The sequence below is a fragment of the Nycticebus coucang genome, chromosome 5, assembly GCF_027406575.1.
Source record: "Nycticebus coucang isolate mNycCou1 chromosome 5, mNycCou1.pri, whole genome shotgun sequence".
In the NCBI taxonomy this organism is placed as follows: domain Eukaryota; kingdom Metazoa; phylum Chordata; class Mammalia; order Primates; family Lorisidae; genus Nycticebus; species Nycticebus coucang.
In genome coordinates, this window is record NC_069784.1 from 55,055,745 (window position 1) to 55,078,003 (window position 22,259).

Here is a 22,259-nt window from a genome sequence, read left to right on the forward strand (position 1 = left end):
GGGACTACAGGCGCCCGCCACAACGCCCGGCTATTTTTTGGTTGCAGTTTGGCCGGGGCCGGGTTTAGAACCCGCCACCCTCGGTATATGGGGCCGGCGCCCTACAGACTGAGCCACAGGCGCGGCCCGCAGCCGTCATTGTTGATTGGCGGGCAGGGCTGGATTCAAACCCACCAGCTCAGTTGTATGTGGCTGGCACCTTAGCTACTTTTCAAACCCACCAGCTCAGTTGTATGTGGCTGGCACCTTAGCTACTTGAGCCACAGGCGCCAAGCCAATATTTTAGAACTTGATGTGGAGGGGAAGAAGGCTGAGGGAAATATGTCGAGACAGTCTATGGATGTTTGGGTCCTATGTTCCCTTACTAGGACCCAGAAGATATTCAGAAAGAGGATAACCAGGGTGGTGCCTGTGGCTCAAGGAGTAGGGTGCTGGCTTCATACACCTGGGGTGGTGGGTTCAAGCCTGCCCCGGCCAAAACTGAAAAAAAAAAAGAGAGAAAGAGAATAACCAGCCATTTTGGGGGCTGCAAAATCTGGAATTTTTCCCATTCTTCTTTATTTATTCATTTCACAAATAATTGTTGAACTCCTATAATGTACAGAGTCGGGAGGAGCTGGAGGGCTAAGAGTGAACCAACAGCTTGCTCTCCAGAAGCTTACATTCTGTTCAGAGTCAGGTCTTCACTTCTCACCAGGATTCCCAACCCACAGGGAACTTTATTGAAACCGAGAATACTGGAATGGTATAATTTACATGGTATTATTTACTGTTTATTTACATGCCCTCTGAAACATAATTGACAGAAATCTAAGGGCTTGGATAGTGTAAAGGTTGTGAACTGGTGAGATGGTCGATTGCCTTACGTGTTTTTTTGTTTTTGTTTTTTGAGACAGACTCTCACTGTGTCGCCCTCGGTAGAGTGCTGTCGCGTCACAGCTCACAGCAACCTCAAACTCTTGGGCTTTAGCGATTCTCTTGCCTCAGCCTCCCGGGGTGCGGTGGCTCATAGTGCGGTAGTCCCCTGCGAAGGGACTACGGCGCCCGCCATCAGGGGTCGCGCTCTGGCTCAGACTGGTCTTGAACCTGTGAGCTCAGGCAATCCACCAGCCTTGGTCCCCCCACCCCCCACGTGCTAGGATTACAGGCGTGAATCACCACATCCCGGCAGTTATTATTATTATTATTATTATTTATTTTTAGTACAGACGGGGGGGGGTCCTTGCTTTTGGTCAGGCTGGTTTTGAACTCGGGAGCTCAAGCAATCCACCGGCTTCGGACTCCCAGAGTGCTAGGATTAGAGGGCCTGTTTTGTGATACTCTACGGCTTAATGTCTCTGAGTTGATTCCAGTGCTTTTGTGCGAGGTTCCTTTCTGGGCTGTAAATTTGAGAGGACCAGCCCGACCACCTCTTAGAACACCTCTTATTCCAAGTTCAGAGTTTCCAAACCCCATACTTCAAAGAGCTAAATCGATGTTGACCTACCGAGCCACCGTAGGGGATGTCAGCCTACCGGGGCAAGTACGTCATCCACGGGTGGCTAAATTAGTGCCGGCAGACCCCTCTCACGTGACCATCAGCGGCTTCCCCATTGGCTTTGCTGCCATAAGGGCGGGCGCGTGCGCAGTGTCCGGGTTTCTTAGGCCACCCTGAGTAGAGTGAAGGGGTTGGGTGGTAAACGGGCTGTGGCTAGACAGGAGGGGGAAGGGATGGTTGGTCTTCTCGTTTTTCCTGTAGGTGTGGTTTGGGCCGGACGCGGGATCAGCCGGCTTGAGCTTACTCCTTTGTGAAAGGGGAAAAGTAGCTACTGCAGAAAGCGGTTAAAGTTTTAGAGGGGGTCCGAGACGGGCGCTTTCCCCCATGCTTGGCGAATGGTGCGGCCCTGAGCTGGACCTGAAGCTGGCTGGAAGTGTCTGAGGGAGGTCCCGGAGGCGGGGCGGGGGGTAGGTGGCCCGCAGAACGCCGGTTCTGTGAAAAGACGTAGGGAAGATTCGATTCCGAGAAGAGGAAGAGCCGGATTGAAAGGGAGCCAGGCCGCTGAGGGGGAGGGGGCTGCCAAGATGGCGTCGGCCTCTTCTGGGCCGCCGGCTGCCGGGTTTCCGTCCTTTGATCCTGGGGTCCCTCCCTGTGCCTCGACTTCAGGTAAGCCGGGCGAAGCGTGGGCAGGGGGCTGGTGAGGAATATGCCAAGGGAGAAGAATGATACCTGTGAGGTACTTGTAGCTGGGAATGTTTTAGGGTTGCCAGTAAGGAGGACGGTGGGCTGAGCTTCAAATATATTTCTGAGCGGGCAGGGAGTCTGAGGAAAGGATGAGCCTGACTGCGAAAAGAGCTGTGGAAACGTAAGCTTTGAGGAGACCAGATTGAGGGCTTTGAGGAGGGATGGATCTTGAAGGCAGAAGAAAACAGAAGAGAAAAGGAAGGGAATAGAGAAACTAAAGTAAATGGAGGCCTGATTACGTAGAGAGGAGCTACTTGGTGTGAGAGGCGGGTAGAATACAAATTGATTGTGGGTTAATTGGATTAAAATGTTGAGGAGAAGTCATGAGACCTAAAAGCTATTGAAGTTATCGGTGGGACACTCGATTGCTGGGGAGCTAGGGAGTCGTGAATTTTGTTGGGGAGTAGGAGTTACTGAAGCCGTCCTTTTCTTTGGAGACGCCCCTTAATGCGTCATTCCTTCTCACTTCGCTCCCTGACGCGCGTGTGCGGACAGACATACTTGTTCACACTAACTCCTTTGGTGACTCCGGTCTCCGGATCGCCCAACTCAGGGAAGGAATGGGAAGTATTGAAGAGCGCCTGAGGAATGTGGGAAAGAAATCAGGACCAAAAGACCCTAAGAACATGTCGGACGTAGTGGTTCACGCCTGAAATCCCAGTGCTTTGGGAGGCCAAGGCGAGAGGAGGATCGCTTGAGGCTGGGAGTTCGACACCAGCTGAGCAACAAAAAACAAAAAAACTAGCCAGGCATGCTGGCGCGCCTGTATTCCCAGCTATTTGGGAGGCTGAGGTAGGATCTATTTGCTTGATCCTGGGAGTTGCAGGTTACAGTGAGTTGTAATGGCTTTGTACTCCAGCCTGGGCCACAGAGCAAGACCCTGTTTCTGGTGGGACGGGGTGAAAACCTTAAAAACAGGGAAGTTGGAAAGGAGTCGTGAATTGTAGTAAAGACTGAGGGAATTGATAATGGGACATAGGCCTGAGTAAAAGAAAGATAGGTGGAGGCTGACTATGGAGGAATATTGAATAGTAAAAAATGGACTGGAAGGATGCTTAGACTGTAGCAGGAGATTGGAACTTGGAGAACCCAGCCAGGCAATTGAGAGAGATTAAAGTAGTTAAAAACTAATGAAGATTGAGGGAGGCCTGAGGAGGCCCACAAGAAAAGCAACAGATTGTGTGTAGGAGGAAAAATGTGTTTATGTAGGGGGCAGCAGGGTGAGTCAGAAACAGTTCTAGAGCTTCCATCAGAAATATCTGGTGTCCTGAAGTAACTGTTGCCTCTACACTATGAATAGGAGAGGTTGCCAGATGTTGGATGCTTTACTTGAGATTTTGATGTTTCCTTAGGCCTGGGATCACATCCTACCATTCTGAACTGGCAAAATACAGGGTTCTTGATCTATAATACAGGAGCCAGTTTAGGAAATACCTACTCACTAGAATCTTCTTCATAAGCTGCAGTTTTCTTTATGTACATCTGTTTTTAGTTTCTTTCTTTTTTTTTTTTTTTTTTTGCAGTTTTTGGCTGGGGCTAGGTTTGAATCTGCCACCTCCAGCATATGGGATCAGCGCCCCACACCTTTGAGCCACAGGCGCTGCCCCTACAATTTATTTATCTTTTTTTTGTGTGTGTTTTTTGGCCAAGGCTGGGTTTGAACCCGCCACCTCTGGCATATGGGACCGGTGCCCTACTCCTTGAGCCACAGGCGCCGCCCTTGTTTTTAGTTTCTTGAGAGGTGAATTTTGCCTCTCCTGTGAAAGGTCAGAGCAATTCATGCTGCATTTGAAGTGTGAAAAAGGATAAAGTAAAAATTACAATTTTTTTTTTAATACAGTAGCTCCTTAGTTTGAAACCTACTCTCTATCCCCTAAAGAATGGTTGTATGTGGTCCTTAAGCAGATTTCTTTTCTATTCCTTTTTTTTTTTTTTTTGAGACAGAGTTTCACTATGTTGTCCTGGGTAGAGTGCAGTGGCATCACAGCTCACAGCAACCTTAAACTTTTGGGCTTAAGCGATTCTCTTGCCTCAGCTTCCCAAGTAGCTGGGACTACAGGCGTCCACCTTTTTGAGAGTCAAGGTGTATGTGTGTTTCAGCCATCCTAAAAGCAATTCAGCTCAAATCCAGTTGAGTTTTGGTGAAACTCTGAAAGTCTAAAGACAAGATTCTTTCGCCATGTTTAAAAATCCATATAAAATAAGAGTGTCACAGTTCAGGGACATTGTTTTAAATTAGCCAGTCATAACCTTTGGGGGCTCAATCTTTTGGTATTGAATTTGAGAAGAAGAGGTTGTTTAGAAGAGTTGTTCCTTGCTAATATTAAATCCCTGTGTAGATTGTTTCACCATTAAGCCATAGTCAGTCTTTTATACTGCTGAAGTGAAACACAGGGTAAAGCAAACCATAAGTTCAAAGAGATGTTTAACATTCTTTTCTATTAATTACCATGTTTACATTTAGGGGAGGCATTTATTATGAATATCAGCACACAGCACCATCATCATATTCTTGTTCTTATAGTTTAATTGTTAATAAAAGATGATGCAGTTTGCTGTCTGGTTTCAGCTATTTGGTGTGTGAAGGAAATTGATTTGTTTCCTTCCATTCTCCCCCATCCTTATTCAAACAGTGGCACTGCTTAAAAATGAAATCAGCTCTGATGAGGTTTTGTTGACAGTGCAGCCATCTGTCACACAAGTATGTGGAGAGACTGTTTCCCTATCTCTAACTTCCTTTCATGAGCTTGAAATTCAGCAGCTTAGTGACCTTTTTGCCATCAGGAAGAGAGTAAAGAGGTTTTGAAGTTAGTAGAGGGGTGGGAAAGGAAAATTAGGGAGCTAAGGTGTATACTGCTCTCCTGAAATAAGCTGTGCCATGAAATCATGTGTGAATCCCCCAACGAAAAACCCTTGAAATCTTAGATAATCGTGAAGTGTAGCTGCTTCTGCTTTAGACCAGAACATTTTTTAAATTGTCACCCTTCATATTATTTTATCAGGAGCACGGATGATTTGGAGGTAACCCTATAGCTTCTTATCTGACTCCCCTATACCCCCCGCCCCTGCTGCCCCCATAATTGCTGATGGAAATAGAGGATGCAGAAGTGAAACATTTTTGCTTGGGACTTTTTTTTTTTTTTTTTTTTTTTGAGACAGACTTTCAAGCTGTTTCCCTGGGTAGAGTGCTGTAGTGTCATAGCTCACAGCAACCTCCAACTTGGGCTCAAGGGATCCTCTTGCCTTAGTTTTTTCTTTTTTTTTCTGTTTTTAGTAGAGACAGGGTCAGGATTTTGCTCAGGCTGGTCTCAAACTCCTGAGCTCAAGCCATCCACCCACCTCAGCCTTCCAAAGCACTAGAATTACAGACATGAGACTGTGTCTCAAAAAAAAGAAAAAGAAAACTAACATCAAAATGTCATTTTTTTTGTTTGTTTGTTTTTGGCTGGGGCTAGGTTTGAATCCACCACCTCTGGCATATGGGACCTACTCCTTGAGCCACAGGCACCGCCCAAAATGTCATTGTTTTTGATTAACCATTTATTTCTGCTGTGGCTGTTCAAGTCCAATGTCAAGTATAATTAGCCTTATACATTATTGGGTATCTGATAATAATTGATAATGTGTACTTACAAGTTAGCTTTGAATATCAAAGCTATACATTTTGCTTGTTAATGTCTGTGGGCTCTTCTGGGTTGATACTAAACCCTTCTGATTAATACCTTTGCTGAAATATATGCTACCTAATAGTTGTTAAATAATTTATTTATTTGCTTGTTTTTCTTTGATAATATAATGGAAACTAGCTTGTGAAGTCAATAGCAGAGATAACACAAGGCCAGCAGCAGAATTGGGAAGAGGGAAGGGAGAGAAGCTGGACATTTTCTTTCCTAGAATTTTGACGTGTTTTTACTTGATATAAAGAATCCAATGAGAAGATCAGAGTTGTCAAGTTTTTTTTTTTTCTTCCTCTTCTTTTCCTTTTAACTGGGTAGACATGTACTTTAAGAAGCATGCTGCTTCCGGGCAGCGCCTGTGGCTCAAGGAGTAGGGCGCCGGTCCCATATGCTGGAGGTGGCGGGTTCAAACCCAGCCCTGGCCAAAAAAAAAAAAAAAAAAAAAAAAAAAAAAAAAAATTAGAACAGAATATTCCTTGGGCGGCGCCTGTGGCTCAACGGGTAGGGCGCCGGTCCCATATGCCGGAGGTGGCGGGTTCAAGCCCAGCCCCGGCCAAAAATAAAAAAAATAAAAAAAATAAAAAAAAAAAAAGAAGCATGCTGCTTCCTGATAGCCAGTAGAGGGAATCTCTGTTTTTCTATGTTCTGAACCCAGCCCCATTCATTCTCAAAGACAGAATGTTCAGATTAATCATGTTTTCTAGAGAAAACCCCTTCTTTTAAAAATTTTTTTTTGAGATAATCTACCTGCTTCGTCCTCCCAGAGTGCTAGGCTTGCAGGTATGAGCCACCACGCTTGGCCAGGAAAACCCCTTCTTAGGCCATTTCCCCTGTTACACCTTACTTTTCCACCCTTTCCCATCAGAAGAAAGTGTTTGGGTGGCGCCTGTAGCTCAGTGAGTAGGGCGCCGGCCCCATATACCGAGGGTGGTGGGTTCGAACCCAGCCCCAGCCAAACTGCAACAACAACAACAAAAAAAGTAGCCAGGCGTTGTGGTGGGTGCCTGTAGTCCCAGCTACTTGGGAGGCTGAGGCAAGAGAATTACCTAAGCCCAAGAGCTGGAGGTTGCCCTACTGAGGGCAACAAAGTGAGATGCTGTCTCTAAAAAAAAAAAAAAGAAAGTGTTCATTTCCCCATACATTCTCATCTTGTTTTGTTCATATCTCTTATGGCTTTTTTTTTTTTTTTTCCTTGAGGCAGAGTCTCAACCTGTCATCCTAGGTAGATGGCCATGGTGTCATAGCTCACAGCAACCTCCAGCTCTTGGGCTCAAGTGATCCTCTTGCCTCAGTTTTTCTAGTTTTTTTTTTTTTTTTTTTTTTTTGGTTTTTGGCCGGGGCCAGGTTTGAACCTGCCACCCTCGGTATATGGGGCCGGTGCCCTACCACTTGAGCCACAGGCGCCGCCCTAGTTTTTCTATTTTTAGTAGAGATGGGGTCTTGCTTTTGCTTGGCCTGGTCTTGAACTCCTCAGCTCAAGCTATCTACCTGCCTTGGCCTCCCAGAGTGTTAGGAATATAGGTGTTAGCCAAGGCACCCTGCTCTCCTATGGCTTTTTTTTTTTTTTTCTTTTTTAGAGAGACAAAGTCTCACTTTGTCGCTCTTGGTAGAGTACTGTGGCTCACAGCTCACAGCAGCCTCCAGCTCTTGGGCATAGGCGATGCTTTTGCCTCAGCCTCCCGAGTAGCTGGGACTATAGGCACCTGCTGTGCACAACACCCTGCAATTTTTTTGTTGCAGTTAGGCCGGAGTCAGGTTCGAACCCGCCACCCTCGGGGCTGGCGCCCTACTCACAGAGCCACAGGTGCCAGAGTGCTGTGGCGTCACAGCTCACAGCAACCTCAAACTCTTGGGCTCAAGTGATTCTCCTGCCTCAGTCTCCCAAGTAGCTGGGACTACAGGCACCTGCCACATTGCCTGGCTTTTTTTTTTGTTTGTTGGTTGGTTTAGCAGGCCCGGGCTGGGTTCAAACCCACCAGCCCTGGAGCATGTGGCTGGTGCCCTAACCACTGAGCTGCAGGTGCCCAGCCTATATTTTCTTTTCTTTTTTTGAGACAGAGTCTCACTATGTCGCCATCGGTAGAGTGCTGTGGTGTCACAGCTCACAGCAACCTCAAAGTCTTGGGCTTAAGTTATTCGCTTGCCTTAGCCTTCCAAGTAGCTGGGACTACAGGTGCCTGCCAAAATGCCCAGCTATTTTTTGGTTGCTCTTGTCATTGTTTGTTTATTTATTTATTTATTTTTTGGGACTCATTGAGAGTACAAGAAACTAGGTTACACTGATTGCATTTGTTAGGTAAAGTCCCTCTTGGAATTGTGTCTTGCCCCCAAAAGGAGTGGCACACACCAAGGTCCCACTCCCCTCCTTCCTTCCCTCTCTCTGCTCTTCCTTTCCCCAGCCCTCCCTCCTTTCTCTCTCTGCTCTCCCCTTCCCCCACCCCCACCATGTCCTTACTTGTCATTAATTGTCCTCATATCAAAATTGAGTACATAGGATTCATCTTCTCCATTTTTGTGATGCTTTACTAAGAATAATGTGTTCCATTTCCATCCAGGTTAATACAAAGGATATAAAGTCTCCATTTTTTTAAATGGCTGAATAGTATTCCATGGTATACATACACTATAGCTTGTTAATCCATTCCTGGGTTGGTGGGCATTTAGGCTGTTTCCACATTTTGGCGATTGTAAATAGAGCTGCAATAAACAGTCTAGTGCAAGTGTCCTTATGATAAAAGGATTTTTTTCCTTCTGGGTAGATGCCCATTGTTTTTAGGTGGCCCGCGGCCAGGTTGGAGTCCACCACCCTTGGTGTATGTGGCCGGCACCCTACCCACTGAGCTATGAACACCACCTGATCTATTCATACAGAACTCCAGTTGTCTGAAGAATGCACATCCGGCCAGCCTCTAGCATCCCAAATTATATGTGTACTTTAAACATTGAAGCCAGTCACACACTGCTTCTTAGTTTCTCATATGGCAGATGATGTCATCTTGTCTCTGACGGAAATGCTTCTGCTCTGAAAGCACAGGGAGAGGCTCTGCTATTAAGGCCAACTCTGTTTTGTTCCACAGGCTGAGGGGAAAAACCACACTGTTTCAGAGCTGTTCATTGTCTGATATATGTTTGTTAAATCTATTTTTTTTTTTGTAGAGACAGAGTCTCACTTTATGGCCCTCGGTAGAGTGCCGTGGCCTCACACAGCTCACAGCAACCTCCAACTCCTGGGCTTAAGCAATTCTCTTGCCTCAGCCTCCCGAGTAGCTGGGACTACAGGCGCCCGCCACAACGCCCTGCTATCTAGTACTTTTTTCATTCACCGCAAACATAATTAGGTGGAGCCAGGGATCAAAGTGGAATGCTTCCTTACAACTAATATAAAGTTACTCAGAAAAATTTTCTGTGACATACTGTGATGATTCAACTATGAATTATAGTGAGAATTGACTGGCTGGATTGTTACCACTTTGGCATTTGACTTGACTGGTTATCTGTTCTGAAATTATTTTAGTAACAATGATTTTCACAGTTTACAGGCTAGACCTTTAATATTTTTCAAGTCTTAACATCCGGGAGATAGCTGAAATTGGATACCCCTGTTTTATAGGAGACCATTGATATTTTGAGAGTTATATGGTAGAACCCCTGTAGCTCCTCCAACTCCTCCCAGTTGACCTAATTTTCATAGACCAGAGATGCACCACATGAATGTATCTGTACCATAGGCCCACTTCAAGTTGACTGCCTTCATATGTTGACCAGTTTGTTACAGCTGCTTCGGTGGTCTACTTACAGAGGTCCTACTATTTTCCTTTTTTCTCTTTTTATTTTTTTTTTGAGATAGAGCCTCAAGCTGTCGCCCTGGGTAGAGTGCTGTAGCATCACAGCTGACAGTAACCCCCAGTTCCTGGACTCAGGTGTTTCTCCTGCCTCCACCTCCCAAGTAGCTGGGACTACAGGCACCCGCCACAACACCTATATATATATAAATATATAAATATATATATATATATATATATATTTTTTTTTTTTTTTGCGGTTGTCGTTGTTTTAGCTGGCCTGGGCTGGATTTGAACCCACCAACCTCGGTGTATGTGGCTGGCGCCCTACCCACTGAGCTAAGGGTGCTGCCTATCTGGCTATTTTTTTGTTGTTGCAGTTGTCACTGTTTTTTGTTTGTTTGTTTTTTGAGACAGAGCCTCAAGCTGTCGTCCTGGGTAGAGTGCCCTGTAATCTCATAGCAACCTCCAGCTCCTGGGCTCAAGGAATTCCCCTGCCTCTGCCTCCCATGTAGCTGGGACTCCCCGCCATAATGCCTGGTTATTCTTTGGTTGCAGCCGTCATTGTCGTTTGGCAGTCCCGGGCTGGATTCGAACCCAGCAGTTCTGGTGTATGTGGCTGGCGCCTTAGCTGCTTGAGCAATAGGTGCCTAGCCAGTTGTCACTGTTGTTTAGCTGGCGCTGGCCCAGGCTGGGTTCAAACCTGCCAGCCCCAGTGCATGTGGCCAGTACCGTAACCACTGTGCTTCAGTGCCAAGCCTATTTTCCTTTTTTAGAGAGAGCCTTTATCATATGTGCTGATGTAGGTTTGTTTCAGATTGTTCAGGCACCACAAAGAAAAACTCATATGTACTTCAGAAAGAGCATAAGAGTATGAGAGTCATGCTTTGCTATCTTTCCTTCTAGCTTATCTTTGCAATGGCATAACATGATTATAATGAGCTTAATTAAGTTAATGTGTGTAGGGGAAGTGCTAGTGAATTTTTTTTCTTTTTCTTTTTTTTTTTTTTTTTTTTGAGACAGAGTCTTACTATGCCACTCTCCACTCCCGGTAGAGTGCTCTGGCGTCACAGCTCATAGCAACCTTAAACTCTTGGGCTTAAACGATTCTCTTGCCTCAGCCTCCCAAGTAGCTGGGACTACAGGCACCCTCCACAATGCCTGGCTATTTTTTTGTTGCAGTTGTTATTGTTGATTCTAGCTGGCCTGGGCTGGGTTCGAACCTGCTAGCCTTGGTGTGTGTGGCTGGCGCCCTACCCACTGAGCTATGGGTGCCACCCTGAATTTTTTTTTTTTTTTTTTTTTTTTGGTTTTTTGGCCAGGGCTAGGTTTGAACCCGCCACCTCCGGCATATGGGACCGGCGCCTTACTCCTTGAGCCATAGGTACCACCCGCCACCCTGAATTTTTTTTTTTAAATGGAGTCTCACTCTCTCACGCTGGGGAGAGTGCCATAGCATCATAGCTCACAGCAACCTCAAACTCTTAGACTCAAGAGATCCTCTTGCCTCAGTCTCCCAAGTAGCTGGGACTACCGCCCACCAATACCCAGCTAATTTTTCTATTTTTAGTAGAGATGGGGTTTCACTTTTGCTCATGCAGGTCTCGCACTCCTGGCTCAGAGAATCCACCTACCTCAGCCTCCCAGAGTGCTAGGATTACAGGTATAAACCACCATGCCTGGCAGGATGATAGTGATTTTTGAGTTGTGGTTTGCTAGGAAAAATGGGTTATAAAGCAAAGAGAATGACAGTAAAGCTATCCCTGTTTATCTCTTTGATTATTAAGTTATATAATATACATACTCAATTTTTTTTTTTTGAGACAGAGCTTCAAGCTATTGGCCTGGGTAGAGTGCCGTGGTGTCGCAGTTCACAGCAACCTCCAACTCCTGGGCTTAAACGATTTCTCTTGCCTCAGCCTCCCAAGTAGCTGGGACTGTAGGTGCCCACCACATTGCCTGGCTATTTTTTGGTTGTAGTTGTCATTGTTGTTTGGCAGGCCCGGGCTGGTTTTGAACCCACCAGCTCTGTTGTATGTGTCTGGCGCCTTAGCCACTTGAGCTACAGGCGCCACCATATAAAATATTTTTTATAGAAAGTTTATATCATTGAGGACAAAAAGAAATGCTATAAAATCAGTCTAATCCCCTATCCAGAGATAGTCATTTTATATATATATGTATATATATATTTTTGTTTGTTTGTTTTAGACAGAACTTCAAGCTGTTGCCCTGGGTAGAGTGCGGTGACATCACAGCTCACAGCAACCTCCAACTTCTGGGCTCAAGCGATTCTCCTGCCTCTGCTTCCCAAGTAGCTGGGACCACAGGTGCCGGCCACAATACCCGGCTATTTTTTTGTTGCAGTTTGGCTGGGGCCGGGTTTGAACCCGCCACCCTCGGTATCTGGGGCCTGCCCCTTACCGACTGAGCCATAGGCGCCGCCCTCTTTTTAAGCTTTTTGCTAGATAGTGCCATATTGCCTTCAAGATGTGGAAGACCATCCAATAAAATATATATGCATTCTTTTAAAAGTAGAAGCTGCTTGCACAGGAACCTCATAACTTAAATTACTTTCTTTTTCTTTTTTTGAGTCAGTCTCACTTGGTCATCCTTCATAGAGTGCTGTGGCGTCACCGCTCACAGCAACCTCAGACTCTTGGGCTCAAGTGATTCTCCTGCCTCAGCCTCTGGAGTAGCTGGGATCCAGGCACCTGCCACATGGCTGGCTATTTTGTTTTGTTTTTTTTTTTTGTAGCGATAGAGTCTCACTATACCGCCCTCGGGTAGAGTGCCGTGGCGTCAACACGGCTCACAGCAACCTCTTACTTCTTGGGCTTACGCGATTCTCTTGCCTCAGCCTCCCAAGCAGCTGGGACTACAGGTGCCCGCCACAACGCCCGGCTATTTTTTTTTTTGTTGCAGTTTGGCCGGGGCTGGGTTTGAACCTGCCACCCTCGGCATATGGGGCCAGCGCCCTACTCACTGAGCCACAGGCGCCGCCCATGGCTGGCTGTTTTTAGAGACAGGGTTTCACTCTGGCTCAGGCTGGTCTCCAACCCATGAGATCAAAAAATCCACCCTCCTTAGCCGGGCGTTGTGGCGGGTGCCTGTAGTCCCAGCTACTCGGGAGGCTGAGGCAAGAGAATCGCTTAAACCCAGGAGTTGGAGGTTGCTGTGAGCTGTGTGAGGCCACGGCACTCTACCAAGGGGCATAAAGTGAGACTCTGTCTCTACAAAAAAAAAAAAAAAATCCACCCTCCTAGGCCTCCCATTAGCCAGTACGCCTGGCCTATAACTGAATAATTTTGCCAATCTAAATTTACACCAGAGTGAAATGATTGGAGTTTTGTGACCACTGGTGGAATTTTTGTGCCAGAGCTTCTCCTTCTGTTATTTATTTTGACATTTATTTAGAATTGTAAAGAAAAAAAAAATCTTTTCAACATTTTATGGTATGCTGCTAGGGATTGGGCAAGGTCCAGTTCATAGTTTTAGAGTTTTTATTTAAAATATACTTATTCTCTTGTAAGCTAATAGAACCCAGAAGTAAGTGATAACTTTCTGTTTTTCTTCATTAGGTTTCCACTTTCTGTGCTGTGGGGTCAACCGTAAGAGAGGTAGATCTGATGTGTCTCTGTGCTGAAGAAGCATGAGCTCCTCACAGTAACTAGCAGCCAGCTCCTCTCCTCATGACAATTGCAGACTTTTGGTAGTGGTAGTGCATGGTCATCTTCTGACAAGGCTACGGATGTCTTACAAGCACTGTTTAACTATAGCTTCCGTATCCCTCTGTCTTCTTCAGAAAAGATGTTAACATAAATTTCTTACAATTCCCTAGTATAATATGAATATTGACTACCTTTTGTGTCCTTCGAAATTTTCCTATAAGGTCATTGCCTTTTATTTCAGTAAATTAATCTCAGTCTTTCCTTTTTCTCTTTCTGTTGTACCTCTGATTTCCCCTGACCCTTCCCATCCTAAATACAAGGTTTCATAATTCAACATGATGATAATAATTGGTACTATTTATGGGAGGGTTTTTTTTTTTTTTTATTTTAAAGACAGAGTCTCACTTTGTTACCCTTAGTGCCGTGGTGTCATAGCTCACAACAAGCTCAAACTCTTGGGCTCAAGCTTTCCTCTTACCGCAGCCTCCCGAGTACCTGGGACTACAGGCAAACACCACAGCGTCCAGCTATCTTTAGAGATGAGGTCTTGCTCTTGCTCGAGGCTGGGCTCAAACCTGTGAGCTCAGGCAATCCACCCACCTTGGCCTTCCAAGTGCTGGGATTACAGGCATGAGTCACGGCACCTGACATTAGTTGTAGAGCATTTGTTGTAAATTAAGTCTGTACATGATTTATCTCATTTAATTCTTAACCCCATGAGGTATATATTGTTATTTTTACATTTTATAGGTAAGGGTAACCAAGCCTTAGAGAAATTTTAACCAACCTGCCCAAGGTTACCTAGTTAGTAAATATTAGATCTAGTATTCAAATACAGCAAATCTAGGCGTTCTGATTGCAGAGCCTACATTCCTACCCACTGTGCTATTGCTGCTCTCCTTGCTAATTTGAAAGCCTGTATGTGAACTAACTTAACTTTAAAACCAGATTAAAGGGCGGCCCCATATACTGAGGGTGGCGGGTTCGAACCCGACCCCGGCCAAACTGCAACGACAACAACAAAAAAATAGCTAGGCCTTCTAGTGGATGCCTGTAGTCTCAGCTACTCAGGAGACTGAGGCAAGAGAATTGCTTAAGCCCAAGAGTTGGAGGTTGCTGTGATGCCATGGCACTCTACTGAGGGTGATATAGTGAGACTGTGTCTCTAAAAAATAAAATAAAACCAGATTAAGTATTTGTTATTGAATGCATACTGTCTGAACCAGGAGTTCGTGGTGAAGGAGAGAATAGTACAGAGGGAACTTCCTTTTCTGACCTTGGCCTTCCTAAAACAACAAAATTCTGAGCTTCTCAGTGCATGGTGGAATTATTGATCAATCTTTCTGAAACTGTTTAAAAGTTAATGAGGACTTTTGCCAAGGATTAACTAATTCTGTAGTCCAGGTCTAAGATCTCTGAAACAAAACAGACTTTGGGGTTTGCTTATCAGAAGTGTTCCTTTTGTACATTACAAATTCAGAATTCACAAGTCTTATACTTACGATAAGAGCAAATCATGGTCCTCCATATGAAGTCTGGCAATGAAGTTCAGGAACTCATCTTAGAAAAATTGCTAGCTGGGAGCAATGGCTCACACCTGTAATCCTAGTGCTCTGGGAGGCTGAGGCAGGTGGATTCCCTGAGCTCATAGGTTCAAGACCAGGCTAAGCCAGAGTGAGACCTCATCTCTAAAAATAGCTGCTTGTTGTGGGGCGCCTATAGTCCCAGCTGCTTGGGAGGCTAAGACAAGAGAATTGCTTAAGCCCAAGAGTTTGTGGGTTGCTGTGAGCTATGACGCCATAGCACTCCACCAAGGGTGACCAAGTGAGACTGTCTCAGAAAAAAAAAAAAAAAAAAGTACTGCATACCTCATTGCTGAGGTATCTCTATGGTCACCTTTGAAGTACTACCCTTGAGAAACTATGCACTGATGCCAGCACCTAGTCCTTTCAAAACAATTTTAGAACTTTTTCCTGGAATGGCCATTAGAACTTGTCATATACCCTTCATGTCCTGAATGTCATCACAATGTCTTCCTTTAATATTTCCTGTATGTTTGGGTCAAGAAAAAATCAGTAAGGGCCAGATCAGGTGAGTAGGGAGGGTGTTCCAATACAGTTATTTGTTTACTGCCTGAAAACTCCCTCACAGCCATTGCTTTATGAGTTGTGCATTGTCATGATGCAAGAGTGATGAGTGGTGGAAAAGTTGAGCTTGTTTTCATCTTTTTTCTTTTTTTTTTGTAGAGACAGAGTTTCACTTTATGGCCCTTGGTAGAGTGCCATGGCATCATACAGCTCACAGCAACCTCCAACTCCTGGGCTTAAGCGATTCTCTTGCCTCAGCCTCCCGAGTAGCTGGGACTACAGGCGCCCGCCACAACGCCTGGCTATTTTTTGGTTGCAGTTCAGCCAGGGCTGGGTTCGAACCCGCCACCCTCGGTATATGGGGCCGGCACCTTACCAACTGAGCCACAGGCGCCACCCTGTTTTCATCTTTTTCATGCAGGCTTTTCACCACTTCCAAATAGTAAATGTGGTTAACTGTTTGTGTAGTTGGTACAAATTCATAATGAATAATCTGATACCAAAAAAGGTCAGTAGCATCCTTTTGACTTTCGATTGGGAATGATGCAACTTTTTAGTATTGGAGAGTAAGCTGACTTCCATTGTGCACTTTGATGCTTTTGTACACCCATGTTTCATAACTGTGATAGCATGGCCTAAAACATTGTCTTGCCTCTTCATAAGGTCTTGGTACACATTGACTCTCCTTTGCTTTTGTTCATCAGTGACCTCCTTTGGGAACATTTTTGCACATACCTTTCTCCTGCCGAGAATTTATTTTTTGTCTTTCATGCCAAAATTTTCAGTTAAGATTTCCCTGTTGCTCTACTGATGTTTACTTGGTCTTCTATGCTTCTAGGCCAGCCGGTGAGGCAAAATTTGACTCATTTTTACATTGTTTTTATCAGTTCTGTTTGTTCCTGCCTGCCCTGATCTCTCTTAATCAGCCATGCTATGCTGTCTGTCCCCTGAGAAAGATGTTTAATCCATTTGTATACTGCCGTTTTGCCATTTTCTTCATGGCATTTTCCCCCATAAACTTGGACTATCATTGACTTTGCTTTCTCGCCCACTCTTGCCAAGTTTAACAAGAAACTTAACATTTGGGTGGCGCCTGTGGCTCAGTGAGTAGGGCACCAGCCCCATATGCTGAGGGTCCCTTCAAAACAATTTTAAAACTAATAATTTTAGAACCAGGGTGGCGCCTGTGGCTCAAGGAGTAGGGCACCGGTCCCATATGCCGGAGGTGGCGGGTTCAAACCCAGCCCTGGCCAAAAACCACACACAAAAAAAAATAATAATAATAATTTTAGAACCCCCATGCTATCACGGCAGGTTCAAACCCGGTCCCGGCCAAACTGTAACAAAAAAATAGCCGGGTGTTGTGGCGGGGGCCTGTAGTCCCGGCTTCTCAGGAGGCTGAGGCAAGAGAATCGCCTAAGCCCAGGAGTTGGAGCTTGCTGTGAGCTGTGTGATGCCACGACACTCTACTGAGGGTGATAAAGTGAGACTCTGTCTCTACTGAAAAAAAAAAAAAAAAAGAGTGCTTTTTTGCCTTGGGCTTGTTAATTAAGTGGGAATCTTACAGTCATGGAGGAAACAAACTCTATGGACTTAGGGAGTTAGTGTAATATAAAAACAGTTTTACTGTTAGAACTTTATCCTTCTTTATCCTTGTAGATTGCTTTTGCATGAGAAAATATTAAAAGAGAAGCCAGCTCAGATGAAGAAGCTTGCTTTATTTTCTTTTGTGGTATTTTTTCCCTTTTATTATAAAATTTCTCAGGCATACACAAAGAATAGCATCATGAACCTCCATGTACCCATCTCCTAGTTTCAACAGCAACATTTTGCTAATCTTGTTGCATCTGTACTTTCCCATTTTTCTACCTCTATCCCCTGGAATATTTTAAAGCAAGCCCAGTTTCCATGTGATTTCATCCATAAGTACTTCACAATGTATTTCTACAGATAAGGGTTAGGGGTGAGGGATTATAACATAACCACGGTAGCGCAGGGCACGGTGGCTCACACATGTCCTCCCAGCACTCTGGGAGGCTGAGGTGGGTGGATTGCTTGATCTCACAAGTTCGAGACCAGACTGAACCAGAGGGAGACCCTGTCTCTAAAAGTAGCTGGGTGTGTGCCTGTAGTCCCAGCTATTTGGGACACTGAGGCATGAGAATCACTTGAGCCCAAGAGTCTGAGGTCGTTGTGAGCTATGGTGGCACTCTACCAGAGGTGACAAAGTGAGATTCTGTCTCAAAAACAAAGCACAGTAGCATTGTCATATCTACAAAATGATTTAATTTCTTCTCTAAAGGTTCCTTTCTCTGAAATGTCTTCTTACAGCCTCCCCCCCGACAAAATCAGGCACCCAAACAAGTTTCACACATTTTATTTGGTGAATACGGCTTTCTTGAGTCCTTTATTAAACTAGTTCCTACTCTCTGTAGTGTTGTTTAGAGGGCCAAAGGAGCTATATTTGTAAGCTTTCAAAGTGTTTTGCAAATATAAGTTATTTGGTCATGGGAGAGAAATACCCTTTGTAAAAATCTGTCAGTATTGCAGTTTAGTGTTATAGTCAGCATTAAAGAGAAATAGGAGAGGGTGGTGATGGAGAAAAAAGTAGTTGGCATTGAACTGGGGCTGAGATGGATTAAAATTGAGCCAGCTAGATGAAGGTAGCCTGGAATCTTCTCTATACCAGTGATTGCCAAGTTGTCAGCCTATATACCCACCCTTGAGTAACTGCCTCCCTTCTCATGTAGTACGTGCCGTATTTTTTTTTTCTTTTTGAGACAGCCTCAAGCTGTCACCTGGGTAGAGTGCTGTGGCATCACAGCTCACAGCAACCTCCAACTCCTGGGCTCAAGTGATTCTCCTGCCTCCACCTCCCAAGCAGTTGGGACTACAGGTGCCCACCACAGCGCCCGGCTATTTTTTGGTTGTGGCCGTCGTTGTTTGGTGGGCCGGGGCTGGATTCGAACCTGGCAGCTAAGGTGTATGTGGCTGGCGCCTTAGCCACTTGAGCCACAGGGACCGAGCCTGGATTTTTTTTTTTTTTTTTTGGTAGAGACAGAGTTTCACTGTACCGCCCTGGTGTAGAGTGCCGTGGCGTCACACGGCTCACAGCAACCTCTAACTCTTGGGCTTACGCGATTCTCTTGCCTCAGCCTCTCGAGCAGCTGGGACTACAGGCGCCCACCACAACGCCCAGCTATTTTTTTTTTTTGTTGCAGTTTGGCCGGGCCGGGTTTGAACCCGCCATCCTCGCTCAGCATATGGGGCCGGCACCCTACTCACTGAGCCACAGGCGCCGCCCCTGGATTTTTTTTTTTTTTTCTTTTGAGACAGAGTCTCCCTATCTCCCCGTTGGAAGAGTGCTGTGGCGTCACAGCTCATAGCAACCTCAAACTCTTGGGCTTAAGCGATTCTCTTGCCTCAGTCTCCCAAATAGCTGAACTACAGGTGCCTGCAGGAACAACCAGCTATTTTTTTGTTGTAGTTGTTCTTGTTTTAGCAGGCTGGGGCCAGGTTCGAACCCACCAGTGCCAGTGTGTGTGGCTGGTGCCCTAACCACTGAACCACAGGGAGCCGAGCCAATGTCAGATTTCCAAGTGTGGACTGATGACAATGTCGGCATTTGAATCATCAGAATCAGAATTTTGGCTTAGATGGGGAAAGGCAGATCCCAAAATCTACAGAAGACTTTTCTCCTAAGGAATAGTAAATTCTTTCCCATTTATTTTTTTTCCTTTTATTCTCTTTTTTAAATTGGGAGAGTAAATTTTAATGTTGAAACTCTGTCTTATGGTCAATTTTCTCACCTGAAAAGATAATGACGTGTATATGGATCATGATATGGATTATAAAATAATACCTACAATATTTTTCAAAAAAGATGCTAGAAAATTTTTCTATTGAACAATATTCTGATCTTATCCATAGGGTGGTTTTCTTTTTTTTTTTTTTTCCTTTTGCAGCTTTTGGCCGGGGCTGGGTCTGAACCCGAACCCACCACCTCTGGCATATGGGGCCAGCGCCCTCCCTACTCCTTTGAGCCACAGGCACTGCCTCATAGGTTGGGTTTTTTTTTTTTTTTTTTTTTTTTTTTTTTTTGCGGTTTTTGGCTGAGGCTGGGTTTGAACCCGCCATCTCCTGCATATGGTGCCGGCGCCCTACTCCTTTGAGCCACAGGCGCCACCCCATAGAGTGGTTTTCTTTTTTTTTTTTTTTTGCAGTTTTTGGCCGGGGCTGGGTTTGAACCCGCCACCTCCTGCATATGATGCCGGCCTCCTACTCCTTTGAGCCACAGGTACCACCAGGGTGGTTTTCTTGTGTGTTTTTTTTTTTCTTGTCTTCCTCTTTCTCTCTCCGTCTTTTTTTTTTTTTTTTGAGACAGAGTCTCACTTTATGGTCCTTGGTAGAGTGCTGTGGCCTCACCCAGCTCACAGCAACCTCCAACTCTTGGGCTTAAGTGATTCTCTTGCCTCAGCCTCCCGAGTAGCTGGGACTACAGGTGCCCGCCACAACACCCGGCTATTTTTTGGTTGCAGTTTGGCCGGGGCCGGGTTTGAACCCACCACTGTCGGTATATGGGGCCGGCGCCCTACCAACTGAGCCACAGGCGCCGCCCTCTTTCTCCATCTTCTTATTCCCACTTCTTTTCCTTCTCCTTTTCTCCTAGTAGAAGCGAAGGCTTGATTATAAGATGAACAAGTATTATAGTGGTAACTTTTCAATTTCATGGATTTCTTCAGTAGACACTTTCTCATTGTCAGAGCCTTGGGCCAAGTGGTCTAATCTCTGCAGATGGTATCTGGTTCTTTGTACTGTCACCCTGCTCTTCATTGGTTTCTGGACCAAGCTGAGTGTTTCAGCAGTAATGGTAAAGTTATCTTTTATTTTTCACTTCCATTCTTTCGTAGGTTAGAGCTCTAATGTGTGCCCTTAGAGGCAAAACTTCAGGCAAAGAAGAAAATCTGTCCTGATTCTCTCCTTCCCTGAGTCACTTACTAAGTGTTATTACTTAGATCTCACTGTCTTTTTGTTTTCTTGCTTCACCTAAATGTGCTCTTGGGATTAATCTCAGTTTTGAGGGTCACAGATAGCTAAGCAATTGACTCCAAAATTCCACTGAGTGAAATCCTCTACTCCATCCTCATTCTGAGTTCTTTTTTTTTCCTATTGAGACAGAGCCTCACTTTGTTGCCCTCAGTAGAGTGCTATGGTGCCATAGCTCATAGTAACCTCAGACTCTTGGGCTCAAATGATCCTCTTGCCTTAGCCTCCCAAATAGTTGGGACTACAGGGGCCCGCCACAACGCTCAGCTATTTTTTAGAGAGTGTAGCAACCCTAAAGCTGCAGGTTTGTGTGATAAAACTAGGAAAGGTGAGGGCGGCGCCTGTGGCTCAGTCGGTAAGGTGCCGGCCCCATATACCGAGGGTGGCAGGTTCAAACCCGGCCCCTGCCAAACTGCAACCAAAAAATACCCGGGCGTTGTGGCAGGTGCCTGTAGTCCCAGCTACTTGGGAGGCTGAGGCAAGAGAATCACTTAAGCCCAGGAGTTGGAGGTTGCTGTGAGCTGTGTGAGGCCACGGCACTCTACCAAGGGGCATAAAGTGAGACTCCGTCTCTACAAAAAAAAAAAGAAAAAAAAAAAAAAACTAGGAAAGGTGGGGCCAGGCGTGGTGGCTAGGATCACCTGTAATCCTAACACTGGTAGGCTAAGGTGGGTGGATTGCTTGAGCTTAGGAGTTTGAGACCAGCCTGAGCAAGAGTGAGACCCTATCTCTATTATAAAAATAGAAAAACAAAGAAAAATAGCCAGGTGACTGGTGGCACATCCCTGTAGTCTAAACTACTTAGGAGGGTGAGGCAAGAAGATCACTTGAGCCTACAAGTATGAGGTTGTTGTGAGCTATGACGCTACGACACTCTACCTAGGGTGGTACAGTGAGACTGTGTCTTAAAAAAAAAAAACAAAAAAACAACAACCTAGGAAAGATACAGAGTAGGACAGGCTCCAGCCCACTCTTTGCCTTAAAATCACTCCTTTTTTGGGCGGCGCCTATGGCTCAGTCGGTGGGGCGCTGGCCCCAGATACCGAGGGTGGCAGGTTCAAGCCCGGCCCCGGCCGAACTGCAAACCAAAAAATAGCCGGGCGTTGTGGCGGGCGCCTGTGGTCCCAGCTACTCGGGAGGCTGAGGTAAGAGAATCGCTTCAGCCCAGGAGTTGGAGGTTGCCGTGGGCTGTGTGATGCCATGGCACTCTACCAAGGGTGATAAAATGAGACTCTGTCTTAACAAAAAACAAAACAAAAAAAAAAATCACTCCTTTTTTCTCCATTGTTAATTGTTAAGCATTATCCAGTGAGTTTTTTGTTTTTTGTAGAGACAGAGTCTCACTTTATGGCCCTCGGTAGAGTGTTGTGGCCTCACACAGCTCATAGCAACCTCCAACTCCTGGGCTTAAGCGATTCTCTTGCCTCAGCCTCCCGAGTAGCTGGGACTACAGGCGGCCGCCACAACGCCCAGCTATTTTTTGGTTGCAGTTCTGCCGGGGCCGGGTTTGAACCCCCTCGGTATATGGCGCTGGCGCCTTACCGACTGAGCCACAGGCGCCGCCCTCCAGTGAGTTTTTGTATATAGAGGAGCTTTTTTTTTTTTTTTTGGTAGAGACAGAGTCTCACTTTATGGCCCTGGTAGAGTGCCGTGGCATCACACAGCACACAGCAACCTCCAACTCCTGGGCTTAAGCAATTCTCTTGCCTCAGCCTCCTGAGTAGCTGGGACTACAGGCGCCCGCCACAACGCCCAGCTATTTTTTGGTTGCAGTT

At 45.6% G+C, this 22,259-nt stretch overlaps 1 protein-coding gene across 7 annotated transcripts in view; it reads left to right on the forward strand.

The window, feature by feature from the left end:
* The first annotated feature begins 1,644 nt into the window (after positions 1-1,644).
* Positions 1,645-22,259, forward strand: part of PIP5K1A (phosphatidylinositol-4-phosphate 5-kinase type 1 alpha) — a 69,412-nt gene continuing 48,797 nt past the window's right edge. For 4 of the 7 annotated variants that reach the window (XM_053590739.1, XM_053590738.1, XM_053590744.1 and 1 more), the window contains exons 1-2: positions 1,661-2,143; positions 13,262-13,300. In XM_053590739.1, the coding sequence (XP_053446714.1) occupies positions 2,062-2,143; positions 13,262-13,300 (121 nt within the window). In that variant the 5' untranslated portion in view covers positions 1,661-2,061. Of the gene's footprint in view, positions 2,144-13,261; positions 13,301-22,259 lie in introns of all 7 variants that reach the window. The other 3 variants (XM_053590740.1, XM_053590746.1, XM_053590742.1) reach the window with 1 other exon arrangement.